The sequence below is a fragment of the Protomyctophum bolini genome, assembly GCF_963924005.1.
Source record: "Protomyctophum bolini genome assembly, chromosome: 16".
In the NCBI taxonomy this organism is placed as follows: Eukaryota; Metazoa; Chordata; class Actinopteri; order Myctophiformes; family Myctophidae; genus Protomyctophum; species Protomyctophum bolini.
Window position 1 is genome coordinate 39088908 of NC_137877.1, and position 15626 is coordinate 39104533.

A 15626-nucleotide genomic window follows, 5' to 3' on the forward strand; every position below is an offset into this window, starting at 1 on the left:
AGATAGATAGATAGATAGATAGATAGATAGATAGATAGATAGATAGATAGATAGATAGATAGATAGATAGATAGATAGATAGATAGATAGATAGATAGATAGATAGATAGATAGATAGAAATGTAAATGCTGCTCAAGAGTGCCACTTTAGGTCAGCTGTCCGTACTTAAAACAGACATACATGGAGACACACATATAGTTATAAAGGCACCGCTCAAAGAAGGTAATAATGCAACTCAAAAAACTCCACCTCCATTACACACACACACACTTAAATGAGGAACACAGAGTAATTCTATTTATTTACACTGTACTTGTTTTGTTTGGCTCAAACTACTGTACAGTTCTCATCCGTTTCCTGGGGCCATAAGGCTCCTAATCCTCCTACATACATTGTAGCAACGTTGCTTTACAGTAAATGAGGTTTCCCCGTACAGTAAATCATCCGTCTCCATTGAAACGAATACTCAAGAGATAATCTTTGGACATTTGCTTGTAATAAATCCTTCATAATGTGTCACGTATTATCTTTTGATGGAAGGGAATATCGGTGACCTTTCAACTCTACGGAGGAACAAGCTGTCCTTATTTATTTGCAGGGATATATTACTCCCAAGTACACAACGTTCCGGCCGCATGGCCTGAAGAGCAGAACATTGGAACGTTTTACTGGATTTTATTGGCTCATGAGACAAAGCTAGAGTATGAGTTGGGAGAGGAGAGGAGAAAAAAAACAATGCGTATAAGCAGCCACGCTGGGGAGGCTGAACTCTCTTGCCGTTATGATGTTGTTTCTGTTAACCCATTCTGACCCGAGATCAGATTCATACGAGGTTTCCACTGGTGGACACACACTGGTCTGATTAACCCATTCTGACCTGAGATCAGATTCTAAAAATGTCAGTCGTTCTTTGATTTTTCAAAAAATAGCAGACCTACAAGCTCGTAGCGTGCCACTCGGTGGCGCGCTATGAGCTTGTAGATCTGCTATTTTTCAATAGCTAAAGCATAACATGATGCTATAACACCAAAATGGGTTCCCGTTCAGAATGGGTTAACATTATAAGGGGGGGATATTATATGGTGGGATTTTAGAAACGTGGGAATGTTTGAGTTCCCCTTCTCCTATATGGCTGCAGCCTCTGTGGACTGGCAAGCATGCGTATACATAATATGGATCGGGTCGCTGTGCCAGGGGCTCGGACTTCACCTGGTTTTCATCTGCGTGTTTTTGCATTTGTGTGCGACTGTGTGCGCGTGTGTGTGTGTACTGTGTACAGGCGTGTCATATACGCACGGTATAGAGCAGCAGACCACAGTGGTTCTCCCACCCAGACCCAGACCTCCGATTGCAGTTTATAAATGTCAGCATGACAAGAAAGATGATCAACACAGAGATTCTATACACTGTAAAGATGAAGTATATACACACAGCAGCAGCAGCAGACCTGCTCTGCATGGGAACTGCCCTGGAATTGTTGTCATAGTAGAGAAACATTATGTACATTGTTCCTCCTCTGTCCACATGTCTAAAGTGTCCTTGAGGCAAGACACTGAACCCTACATTGCCTCCAATCGGTCGGTGTGAGCTTTGAAGTGGAGTACGCTGGCGTCGACTGTTCGCCGCTTCACCTCCCAATGTATGAATGAATGAATGAATGAATTAACCATTGTAAAGCGCTTTGAGCAGTTTGGGAAAAGCGCTAAAAAAAAATGCATTTCATTATTGTTACACTGCATCATATAGTTCTCATAACAATTAGCTTACAAGGAAATTTGACTTCGCCAACACATTCCCCCATTACAAATATTGATTGCTGTTTTGCATTCAAATGGGATATTGGACATCAGTTCTCTCGCCACGTTCACGGCCAGAAAATGAACATTACTATTATATGAACGTATTACGAACGACTATGATTAGCAGCACATGGCTTCGCCTCCAGCTGCAGCAGCTGTCTCAAATGAGCCACTTCCTTTATGATATTGCACTGGGCTGGCCTATAAGTGTTGAGTCTGGGATCGGTTCCACACTGTTGAGACTGGAAGCCTCGCAGTGTTACATCAATTTTATGTTTATGTGTCAGATTTATGTAAAAAAAAAAAAACTAAAAAAAAACTAAAAACTCAGTTAAGTTGTCTCCCAAGCCAAAGCGCTATGCGGGTGGTCTGGTCTTCTTTGTCGCTATGTCTCATACTGTATTCAGAACGTCGCGAGCTATAACCAGTCTTGGCCTATAGTAAGCAGCCCTAGCTGGTCTGTTCTGGTTCCTTTCTTTTTCGAGAACTCAACAACCCAATAGGAGGTATGCGCGTGACATCATCATCAGCATACCCGGAAGTTATGCGAGAACACCTACTGAGTGACAGAAAACTACTTTCTGGCCTTGTCAGCCCATACATCCAAACAGAAAACAGTTCTATTTGAGTGCATTAAATTACTTTAAACAACATTAAATTAACTTTGTCACTCGATCTGCCATTCACTTAATGCATGCGCATACCCTCTATTAAGGCCATTTCTCTGAAATAGGCCTATATAAACTACAAATAGGCCTATATAAACTACAAATAGGCCTATATAAACTACAAAAGACGTGGGGAAACAGGAAGGAGGGCTGGAGAGGATTAAATACTGTAGCCTATACCTTTGGTTGAGGTGCTACCTGTTAGCAACAGCGCGAATCCTCCTCGCGCAACCTCATTCATTTATATTATTTTGAACTAATTTATATACTTAACTTTTCTTATTAGGTGTTGATGTTATGAAAACATGCTGCAGGCCTTATAGGCATGCACAGCACACTGACAGCCACGGTACATGCTCACACAGAGACGCACGCACGCGTGCACCTCGCACGCACACACTCATACACACGCACGCACGCGCACACACACACACACACACACACACACACACACACACACACACACACACACACACACAATGATGTAATTGGTGTAATTATGGTAGAATTATTATGCTGCTTTTGTTGTGATGGTACGGGTCAGAGAAACAGGATACTGTAACACAATCCCATTGTCTTCGGATGAAATAGTCATCAACTATTTTAAGTGACAGATTTTTTGCATAGCTATACGTGTCATGTCACATTGTCCTGCTGGGGGACCCCTATACCTCTCCATTGTCTTTTGTGTGCCTGTCCGGAGGTGTGTTGTTCAAGGCTGAGCGCATAACTCCATCACAGCTGTGTGGGGTAAAGGATGCCACCATGAATGGTAAATGGTGCATTTATATATAGCGCCTTTATCCAAGGCGCTTTTACATAGATTGTGCATTACATTCACCCAATACATTCAGATGGTGGCGGAAACCATGCAACCATGCAAGGCACCAACCAGCACATCAGGAGCAATTTAGTGGGGTTCAGTGTCTTGCTCAAGGAGGACACTTCGACACTAACTCTGAGGGAGCCCGGGTTCAAACTGCACCTTGCGGTTACCATCAATCCGGCCAGTCTACCCCTAAGCCACCGCCTCCAACATCAAATATATAATTCAACTTGCACATCATTTACAATGAGACCAGATCGGAATACATTGAACATTTGTGTTGAATTATCATGCCGTTAGTAATAGTTAGTTAGTTTCATTTATTGTCCACAATGTGGAAATTTGTCTTCGGTCTCATGAATTAAACAACAGTAACAACAAACAGCAACAACACTTACACACAATTATCTTCGTGGCAAAAATGCAGGACAGCAGTGGCAAATACATTAAAAACAAATCTAGCGAGACGTGGTATAATTTTAATCATGTACTGCCTTAATGGCATTAGCCATTAGCTTTTGATATTTTTGTACCGTCAGGGAAATAGTTCCTGCCATAGTGAGTCAAGTGTGCAGGGCAAATAACAATCTGTAGGCCTATAATTTTAGGTCATGTCTCAGCTATATCAAACACTAGATAAAAACGGTTCACTCATCACGATCCACAGATATAGCATTCATTAAGGAGAAAACTCTATCTTTAAGCATTCCACAGGGGATGGGAAGAGGGCCTTGTTTTGTGTTGTGTAGATAGGAGATCATTAAAGGACACAGGCTAAAAGACTGTCTTTGTGTGTGACGAGGGTCTCAATGTGGTCTTTGTCAGCTGGGCATTTTGCGGGACATCGTGTCAGAGAGTGATGAGGGAGAATTATTCTGTTTCTTTATCTGCCATTTTGTTGCCACTGTGGGCATAGAGTGGCCGTTTAGAATATTTCAGTTTTTTTTCTTTTTCATGCGACAGAGGGGGAGGGTATTATTGAGGCATTTGCTGTCTAAGCAGACTATGGTATGGCTGCGTGGGTGGAACATGTAGGCAGACAGAGGACAGTCAGAGACGTCATGAGATAAGCTACCGCAACGACGGAGCCTTGTCTGTACATATCTGTCTCGTATCATAGCCTTATTAATGAACTAATGCTAATACGTTGCACTCTAAAAAGGGCCTTTTCATTCCGAATGACCGTGGAAACTTGAAATGGAATGCTCAATGTGTTTTTTTTCCTTTCTGTTGTCAATTCACTCACTATGCATTGTCATGCTCCACATGGTGATAAACTCGGAAAGGAAGTTAACCCATTCTGACCTGAGATCAGATTCATACGAGGTTTCCACTGGACACACACTGGTCTGATGAACCCATTCTGACCTGAGATCAGATTCTAAAAATGTCAGTCGTTCTTCGAATTTTTCAAAAATAGCAGACCTACAAGCTCGTATCGCGCCACTCGGTGGCGCGCTATGAGCTTGTAGATCTGCTATTTTTCAATAGCTAAAGCATAACATGATGCCAACACCATGGGTTCCCGTTCAGAATGGGTTAAGGAACATTTCAATCTATTCAAATGGTGCGTCTCCAGTCATGCAGCTAAATGGACGCGCCTGAGGGCCTTAAATGCTTAAACCACACAGCTATTAACGGGACCGTGTGAACATGCTGACACTTGGATGCAAATTATAATTGTTTTGAAGTGTTTTTGGGTCTTAATATTTGTCTGTTTTCCGTGTCATGTGGTGTCTATAGAATGCTTGTCTAGTCTTCACAATAACTTGTCACTCTTGACTGTATGGAGTTGTAAACATGGTACGTACCGTACGTGGTTCTAATTTGGGCTCTCACATCGCGCAATATTGTAGCCTACTAAAGATAAACAGAACCATCCTCCCCAGATTTACTTGTGTCTTTAACCCATTTAGGCCTACGTTTCGATTCTACAAAACGTCTTCTAAATCATGACGGTTTTCAGAAAAAACCTGTGTTTCTTTATCAGTGGTGCTCAAACTATGTCATGTCAAGGACCTCAGAAATTATATGTAATTGGCCGCCGACCCCCATTTGAAAATATGTTGTTCCCGGGACCCCCCAGAAGCAAAGATTTGAGTTAAAACGTTCACTCTGAAAGAATACATTTTCAATGATTTGCGCCACATTTTCACGTTTAAAAAGAAATAGCAGACCTACAAGCTCATAGCGCGGCACCGAGTGCCGCCCTATGAGCTTGTAGATCTGCTATTTTTCAACAGCTAAAGCATGCTTTAAAACACCAAAAAAAGGGGGTTCCCGCCCAGAATGGTTTAATCATGTCCCAAGTCAAGCTCTTCTCGAGTCAACCATGATTTAGTGTCCTGCCGCCCCCCTAACATGTGGTTTTGGAAACCCTGTTTTCCCATATAATCTTTGATCATGTCATGTCTATACAGTTGACCCTCCAAACAGGCTGCGTGTGTGTCCCTCTCTGGTGGCAGTTGTGGTTTTTGTGGTATGCGGCATATAGTCTTAGCATCTCAACGGCGCTTCTGGGTTTCTCCCCAGACACATTTTCCCTGTCAAAGGCCAGACGGCCTTGATGAATGGAAGGATTTCATGGACACTTGGTTGTCCATTGTGCCATGACGTCCCAAGCATGAGTCATGCCAGCCACACATCCCCAAACATCCTTTTAGCTCTCTAGACGAGTATACAAAAAAAGAAAAAACGTTCAGACAAGCACTCAGACAATCATCCACATTCATGCGACACTAGATCCGCAGGCGTAAACAGCTAATGTGCACAGAAGAAAACCCACAGAGTGCCCAAACACTGCCTGTCACACCTATAGTACATGATTGTTTGTACACACACACACACACACACACACACACACACACACAGCTAGCCGTCTCAAAAGTTGATGTGATATAGTGTCTTGTGTATTAATGCTGAGGCTATGCACCTTGGGCAACTCTATAACCTGTTGCTTTCTCCGTGTGTTTCTTTCTCTGACAGGGTGGCAAGAAACACAACGGACCCTGTGGAGGGAGAGACTGCAGCGGCGGTGGCTGTCAATGCTTTCCGGAGAAGGGCAGCAGGGTAAGCTAAGCTACACACGCGCTAACTATACCGCCGCTACGTATAGCCTCTATTATCTCTTGCCTTTCTTTAACCCATTCTGACCTGAGATCAGATTCATACGAGGTTTCCACTGGACACACACTGGTCTGATTAACCCATTCTGACCTGAGATCAGATTCTAAAAAATGTCAGTCGTTCTTCGATTTTTCAAAAATAGCAGACCTACAAGCTCGTAGCGCGCCACTCGGTGGCGCGCTATGAGCTTGTAGATCTGATATTTTTCAATAGCTAAAGCATAACATAATGCTAACACCAAAATGGGTTCCCGTTCAGAATGGGTTAAACCTTTGTCTCCGTCTCTGGAATCCTTCTTCTGAGTTAAAGCATCACAACAACGATTATAGCTAAAGCTTCACAACAATGCACTTTGAAGATGACACGTAAATTATGTGAAATCATGGTAAATTAACTACAGAGGGAATTTTGAAAAATCAAGAAAGTGGTCCGCACAGGCGCACGCATCAATAGTCAGAATGCCAATACTTTATTAGGACGCAAAGCAAAAGACAAAGTTACCATGTTTACCCAGGGTAACTGGACTAAGCTCAAGAACTTGTTTACAGCCAGGCCCTGCTCATAGAACATTTCATGGTAGGGGTCCAATGCCTTGCTCAAGGGTACTTCAGCGGTGGTCATTTTAACATGCCGGTCCGGAGATACGAACGAGCGACCTTCCGGTATCAAGACCGCTCCGCAAACCGTTCGGCCACCGCTGCAGCAGGTTAAGACAAATTAATCCCAACGTTTCGGTGGTTAAAGGACCACTTTTCAACCTATCTTCATATAATAGTTCCTCAGTAATAATCATGATAAACTGGCACAATGTTTTTTCTACTCGGTCTGTGTCTCATATAGGAGGGCTGTGGGCAGTTCAGAAACCCGTCCACCAGTGACATCATCAATGAGGAATCCAAGCTAATAGAAACTGCATGCTTTTATAGTCCTGCAAAGTTGCAATGCAAAAATGGAAGCCATCGTTCTCACGATAATGCAAATCTAAACATTTCTGTAAAAATATATTGTTTAAAAAAAGAGATCTGCCTATAACAACGTCACTGGTGGACTGGTTTCTGAACTGCCCACAGCCCTCCTATGAGACACAGACTGAGTCGAAAAGAATTGTGCCAATTTATTATTAGTGAGGTCCAATTATATGAAGATGTGAAGTGGTGAAGTGGTCCTTTAAGCCTTCATCAGGGAATGAAGTTAAGTTACAGACACTACTTCTGGCCGTGACTAGGCATAGCGGTCTATGTATGGAACACAGCGTAGACTCATTAGCCATAGCTATCTCCTGACCAGTCCGAACCCCACCGCCAGCAGCCCCTTAGGCCTCATATGCTTATCACATTATTCCGATAGAGTAAGTGGTGAAACACTCCATTAAGCTCTGCAGAGGAGAAGGTCAGAGTGGGGGTCTTCGTGGGGGTGGTGGGAGTTCCATTATTAGGAGAAAGGGAGGCCAGACAGACAGAGGGTTGGTTGAGTGAGAACGACGGGACGCAGCAGGGCTATGATGTTGTGAAAGCGGCGCGGGGAGAGATAGACTAAACATCAGCCTCATAATGAGATAATAGGCCCTGGAGGGAGGAGGGTAAAGGGAAGCCTTGTAATCAGCCAGTCAGTGCAGCCTAGTGTGTGCCAAACCCCAGGCTGTGAGTGCCTTGGAAAGTTCCCATTTGGGAACGGTTGGGTTGAACAACAGGTGTATACAACCGCCCCGGGTAAAGAAATTGGGGGGGAAAATGAAATAAATGACAACTACAATACTGTATCATACTACTATATTCGGCTATAGCTGCACTGTAGGTGAATGCATTCTTTTTCGACTGAACATAAAGACAACATAAAGGTTTTTTTTCCAGAGCAGACGCTTGGCCACTTCCCTCTCTTAACGTTCACTCATGGTTCTCCCAGGAGCTGTATATAAACTCACGGCATGGCCTATACAAGAAACGAAACTAGAATCTTTTCTTCTTTTTTTCCCCCCGCCCCCACTATACTGGTGAGAACAGAACATGCGGAGGTGGGGTTCTTTTCCAGCAACAAAAAAACAAAAACGAAACAGTGGATGGAAAAAATAAATGTCTGGGAAATTGTGTTGTTGCCTGACGGGGCAAATGAGCGGAGAATTTGCAGCCGGGATCAACTCTTTACAGTATGTTGGAACCTATGACCCCATACATGCTTCACCATGGATACAGGAAACCCCTTAAGGAGGAGGAGAGGGAGAGACTGAGGAAGTACATTCCGCATTCCACATTTTTTGAAGGATGCAGAGGGGTCAGACCTTGAGCTGGACGCCCCCCACCCAACTCCACTCCACTCCAATCCACTCCACCCTTTCTCTCTCGCGCGCGCGCTCGTGCTCACTTGTTCATTCACCCTCTCACTTTAACCCATTCTGACCTGAGATCAGATTCATACGAGGTTTCCACTGGACACACACTGGTCTGATTAACCCATTCTGACCTGAGATCAGATTCTAAAAAATGTCAGTCGTTCTTCGATTTTTCAAAAATAGCAGACCTACAAGCTCGTAGCGCGCCACTCGGTGGCGCGCTATGAGCTTGTAGATCTGCTATTTTTCAATAGCTAAAGCATGACATGATGCCAACACCAAAATGGGTTCCCGTTCAGAATGGGTTAACTTAGATGAAAGGGATATAATGTTATTTTATGATGATGATGATGATGATGATGATGATGATGATGATGATGACAATGCTCTGAGGGACTTTTCATTCTTTACTGTACATACTGTTACGGAACGCCTTGGCGGTGATTTCGAGCTCCCTTTCAGAAAACAATAGCAGGCTATAAGTAGTAAAAACATCCTCTTCGTGGTCGCCACTCCCTATTATCTACCCTCCATCATCGCATCCTGCTTCACACATCATATCACATCTATTGAAGGCGTTTCTATTTTTTTATTTAAATAATGTTGTTTTTCTTTGTGTGGCTTTCACCTTTTATTTTATATTTTATTATAGGTATAGACAGTAGGCTGACAGGAGATGGGGAGAGAGATTGGGGGGGGTTGACATGCACTAAAGGACGGGGAATCGAACCCACAGCACACTGCCAGACTGGATTACCAGCCAAGGTGGGGCGACTGTGGCTCAGGAGGTAGAGCAGGGTCGTCCAATGATCTGTGGGTCGGCGGTCGGCATTATGTTACAGTTTAGCTATTGAAAAATAGCAGATCTACAAGCTCATAGCGCGCAAACCGAGTGGCGCACTACGAGCTTGTATAGGTCTGCTATTTTTGAAAAATCGAAGAACGACTGACATAGAAACATAGCTTTTTCAGAAAACTGTCAAGACATTTTTTGACGGCCCAAGCCCTGTTTCAAACACTGTGACTTGGCTCTCTTCGGTGTTTTCCACCTAAAACATAGACAGACCGTACTGTATATATACTATAAATTTGCTATAGTTATTGTCTGTCAGCTGCCCCTCCCATTGTCTTATTGCTTACATATTGTCGTAAATTTTCCCCCACCCCCACGTCCTTTGAGAGTCTTTGCACGTTGCTATATGGATTCCAAATCCTCAATTCTCCCCCCATCCATCTCTCTAATCACGTTTTGTTTGCGAATGGAGTGGAACTGGAGGAGACGGGTTCTCACACAGATGTCGTTCATCTCCTCCTGCCTAGACCATGCTTTTCCGTCCAAAACGCGTGGCTTTCCCAGAGGACGACCCCTGGCCCTTCTAGAACACACTCCGTTCTTTACGCCGATCCCCTCACACTGATCGCTGATCTCTCACAGCTGGCCCCGAATTGGCGGAGGCTTGTTACAGCTGTGGTGGTGAATGGAGGAGGATGAGAGGTTTACGGGTGACTGCGAACCAAACGGACCCTAACGGGACCATTTGGTTCCATTTGTACACTCTCAGAGTTAAATTAACAGTGGTTTTACAATGGTAAATGGTGCATTTATAAAGCGCCTATATCCAAGGCGCTTTCACCCATTCACACACACATTCATATACACTGATGGCGGCGGAAACCATGCAAGGCACCAACCAGCACATCAGGGGCAATTTGGGGTTCAGTGTCTCTTGCTCAAGGACACTTCGACACCAACTCTGGGGGAGCCCACAGGGTTCGAACTGGCAACCTTACGGTAACTATCCAGCCACTCTATATATACCCCTGAGCCACCGCCGCCGCCCCGCACAATATACATTGGGGTGGCAGAGATAGAAATGCCATTAAATCGGGGGTCCGTAGCATGAAATGAATATGTTTGGGAACCACTGCTCTATATAAGGCTGCGTCTGGACTCGGGCAACGATGCTCGATGCTCAAACACACTGCACGTTCTGGAGGTCAGATGGTGACATGAAGTCAGACGCTTACAGTAGTGAGAAGAAGGAAGGAGATGGAGACACAGTCAATTAGCACAATGAGAGGGGGATAGGGTCAGGGAGAGTGTGTGTGGGTGTGTGTGTGTACGTACGTGTGTGTGTGTGTGTGTGTGTGTGCGCGGGTTTGTGTGATAATTCTGAGAAAGAATGGAGCGTATTGTTGCTCCGTGGAGGGAGTTATGATGTTAACCCATTTTGGGTGGGAACCCCTTTTGGTGTTTTACACTTTAGCTATATAGAAAAATAGCAGATCTACAAGCTACGAGCTTGTAGGTCTGCTATTTTTGAAAAATCGTGAAAATGTGCAGGCGCAAATCTTTGCATGTATATTATTCTTTCAGAGCGAACGTTTTTTTTAACCTCGACATGAAAATGTTTGAGAACCACTGAACGTATAGGATTTTCTGAAAACTTGTCGGGATTTAGAAGACACTTTGTATAGCATCGTCCACAGCTCGAAATGGGTTAATTTGATGGAGTTTTGCTTGAGGGAGAGAGGAGAGAGATTTTGGCAGCATGGCCTCTCTCCCAGCACTACCACCCACTCCCCGTCATGGCAGCTTGTGCATCGCAAGGCGTTCAGACAAATATCAGCCCTCCCCCCAAACGGCACGGCACACACACACCATCCAAAGTGCTCATTGTTGTTTGTTTCTTCCGATACACATCGAAGAATGAACTCACGCTCTGAACCCCCTGTCCGGCCTGGTGCCGTACTGCTGTGGTTCTCAACCTTTGCAGGGCCTGTGACCCTCCAATGTGATCATTATTTGAACTGGGGGACCCTCCAATATGATCATTATTTGAACTGGGGGACCCTCCAAAATAATCATACTTGAACATGCACTCTGATTATAAGCTGTTTTGGAATATAGGAGCCGAGTCATTACAGTTTGGGTTCCACAGATGAACACTGTGAAAATACTAAATAGCCTATATCTAGAAGCTCACACACAACGCCTCGCTTTGAGCCGAGGATCACGCCCCTCAAAATCCCCTCTGGGGGTCCCCGACCCACAGGTTGAGAAGCCCTGCTATACACTGCTACTACGCATGCCAGAGAGAGGAGATGCTGAAAACGGGGATAGATAACGAGCGAGAATTTTTGACAGAATTTGGGCACCATTTATGGACAGATGTTCTTATGGCGGTCGTACTGTATGTAGCAGAATGTGGAACAAAACAGAGGAATTACCGCATCTTGACCCAGTTTGGAACAAAAGATGAGTCCCAGCTTCGCCCGTCCCATCCCATCCCATCCCGTCCCGTCCCCGCCGGCCCCCGCCATGTGGGAAAAGCTTGATGTAGAAGAACAGGAAATGACATACGTCACAGGAAGTGGAGTACAATGACTCTCCACTGATCTCTCTTTTTATATAGAGACAGTGTCTCTGGTTTTGTGGGAACAAGATATCTTTGTGCCTGCATGCGTGCGCGCGCGTTTGTGCGTGTGTGTGTGTGTGTGTGTGTGCACGTGTGCAGGTCTGTGTTTTTTTGTCTTGTGACTATAATTGGCAAAATAATTCCTTGTTTCCACAAAAACATGGCCATATATATTCTGTGCCCCCCCCCCCCTCCACCAACTGTCGTGTAACTTCCCTGTCGCCGCGGCAGAGACAGGGAAGTGGTTCGTTCTCCCTTTGGACCAAAAAAAGACGGCTAATAATAATAACAACGAATACGTCATGACTTTTTTTGCCGGAAGCGTTCAAAAGTGCCACGACGGAGAGGAAAGGGTGGCTCCGTTGGAATGTGAAGTTGACAAACTGCAACAATAACAAAAAAAAAGTATTCTAGCCATACATGAAATCACTGAACTGGCTGAACCTGACCTCTTGCTGCTACAGTCTGATTGCCATCGGTGGTCAGTCGTTGCCCTCGAAGACCTTACATCATTTATTTTGATGGAAGCAGACATAAGTTATAGAATATAGAGCCCATTTTTCAAAGTTTGCATGACTGGCCCGTTGATTTAGTTGGGAGTCGTGCTTATTATCGGTAACAGGGGCCGGGTGATGTATAACACATGAAGTTTATGATGCAATCCTTCCCCAGTCCAAACCTGTTATCGAGAGTATTATCGTCCATCCCTCTAACAGTATTCTGGCCCTGACCTAATAAAAGGCCTGTCAAAGACGGTCAGGCCCCTCGTGGAGCAATAATGAGAAAGAACTGAATTCATTGATGAGGGAAGGGAGGGAGGGAGGGTGCAAGCCTGCCACTATCACTAGCCGTTCAAACGTGAAGCGATATAGTTCATTTTCAATGACACCTGTGTTTTCGCACGGAGCACTCATGGAGAGCAGTCGCGGTATTTACGTGAGCGCAGTCCCGTGAATTTGTTTGCGCGCGTGCTCGTTATACGTGCACACGCCCGCGACGCACCAGACTTCGATCCCGTTTAGCTTTTTTTTCTTCACGCTTGCGTTGTCGCGCCCCTCCTGAGCAGACCCGTAGCAGACCTGTCTTAACCTATATGTCATTACATTAATATAAAGCGCTCAAAGTGTTAACAATTTGGAATGGCCAGGAGGGATGGACAGTTGGGATCAGCCCCTCTGTGCAGTGGGTCGATGTTGGAAAGCTGTTCGACAATAACAAATACAAAAAAAAAAACCTGACAAGAGATGCTTAGTAGACAGACAACGAACAGCTGTGCGCATGTGTATGAATGTGTGTGTGTGTGTGTGTGTGTGTGTGTGTGTGTGTGTGTGTGTGTGTGTGTGTGTGCGTCTGTGTGAATGTGCACCCCAGCATATGGCAGACGTGGGGGGAAATTAGCACATTGCCGTCGACCTCTGCTCAGGCTCAGGGGATTTTAAAGGCGCCTCAGCAACAGTCTGACCCAATTCTGTTCAAAGTCATGGTGAGCCCCCTCGACGGCAAAGTAGAAGAAATACAAACTCTTAACTATAGCTCGTTAAAAAGAGAACTCACGTAAGACGCCTCACACAATTTATTTGCTTTGCATTTCTCTTCTGGTCTCGGTTTGTTAAAAAAAGAAAGAAAAAATAAAGATTGACACGGTCAGTCAGCTGCAGAGGAGAGTACAAGAGACAATAGCGATGTTTTTTAACAAGTTACAAAGGGGCCTGGACGGTTAGCTCAACCGTCTGGGCACCTGGGCTGCAGAGCCGCAGCCTGACGGCGTGCCGTGGGTTCGACTCCCGATCTCGACGGCCCTTCCCTTTGTGTGTGTGTGCCCCCCCCCCCTCCCCCTCCCTCCCTCTCTCCCCAGGCAGAAAACGCAAAAAGAAAATATGTTATTAAAAATAAAAGTTACAAAGGGCCTTGAAATGAAAGCATTCCTGTTAGCAGTCAGGAGCAAAGAGTGCAGTACTTTTGTTTCTCTCTCATGTGCGTGCGTGCGCACATGTGACTTATAACTTGTATTGTCCTCGACAGGGGTGTTGAATCTTCCTGCACTTTGACAAGGTTATAGAGGCCCCTTTTTATCACACCCTCCAAGTCTAGTTTGGACACACACACACACACACACACACGAAAATCCCAAGATCATATTTCTCCAGTGACATCGTCGGCTAGAGTAAAAATAAATTCTCCTTCCACTTTCCTTGTCTTTTTTTCTCTCTTTTCTTTCATCCATGCAGTTTGACCCTTCCACCCCTACACACACACCCATCTCTGGTTCAGCTTTAAGAGACCATTAAGTGCCTCACTTTCATGTAAAGACGGCACTTTTTAAGGACAAGAGGGCTATTGTTTGTGTGGACATGCAGACAGAGTATAGCATCTCTTTTTTAAAGGACGCCACATGCACTCTGCATGTGTGCATTATGTGTGTGTATGCACATGTATGACTATACGCATGCCACACACAGTCTTGGCATGACATATTCTGTAACCAACAGTTCACAATGTCCGTCCGTCCCATTGTCTTCTACACCACTGTGATCCTTTCCATCAACTTCGAGCAGCAAAGGAGATAAAAGTGCAGTTGTATATCAGTGATGGTGAAAACTAAAAGGGACATGAATAATTATGTTTACAGTCGGCCAGATCCTGGTGTCTTGAAAGCATCCATCCAGTGACTATGTGTTAGGCGACAGTGGCTCACGGGTAGACCGGCCGACTGGGAACCAGTTTTATCCCCGGCTCCCCCAGAGTTAGTGTCGAAGTGTCCTTGAGCAAGCTCACGATGAGCAGGTTGCCTCGCATTGGTTTCCTCCGGCGCCATCGGTGTTATGAATGTGTGTGTCCATCCAACCATCTTCAACCGCTTATCCGTAGTCGGGTCGCGGGGGCAACAGAGAGCTCCAGACCTCCCTCTCCAGAGCAACATTAGTGTGACTTCCTCCTGGCGGGATTCCGAGACGTTCTATAAGGCCAGTGAGTCGATGATGCGCTTCCTCCAACTGCGCCTTGGTCTGCTCCGGGGGTCTCCTCCCAGTGGGACGTGTGCCTCAAGGACCTCCCTATAGGGAGACGCCCGAGAGGCATACTAACCAGATGCCCGAACGTGTGTGAATGGGTGAATGCTAATGCACAATCACTGTAAAGCAGCTTGGATAAAGTGCGCTATATACATTTGTATAATATTTGATTTGCCATTTTCTTATCGTCAACGAGGGAGGGCACATGGTGTGGAGAGAGACAGCGTATCTAACGGAAAAGAGAAGATTAAAGATACGTCTATAAAGCTCACATATCTCACAGATCTGTTGTTTTCAGTGTGAGACACCGGCACACAAGTGAAAATCAAGCGTCGTGACTTTGAGCTTAAGACACACTTCAGGGAGGCCATATACAGTAATAGCATATAGCAACGTGCTGTGTGTAGTAGGTAGTTCCCTCGCTTCAAATGTTTTCCCAAAACATTTCAC

The 15626-nt window shown here is 45.0% G+C and overlaps 1 protein-coding gene across 1 annotated transcript in view; it reads left to right on the forward strand.

The window, feature by feature from the left end:
* col4a2 (collagen, type IV, alpha 2) overlaps positions 1 to 15626 on the forward strand; it is an 87699-nt gene that overhangs the window by 25215 nt on the left and 46858 nt on the right. The window contains exon 4 of the mRNA XM_080786031.1: positions 6280 to 6363. Within this exon, the coding sequence (XP_080642157.1) occupies positions 6280 to 6363 (84 nt within the window). The remainder of the gene's footprint in view (positions 1 to 6279; positions 6364 to 15626) is intronic.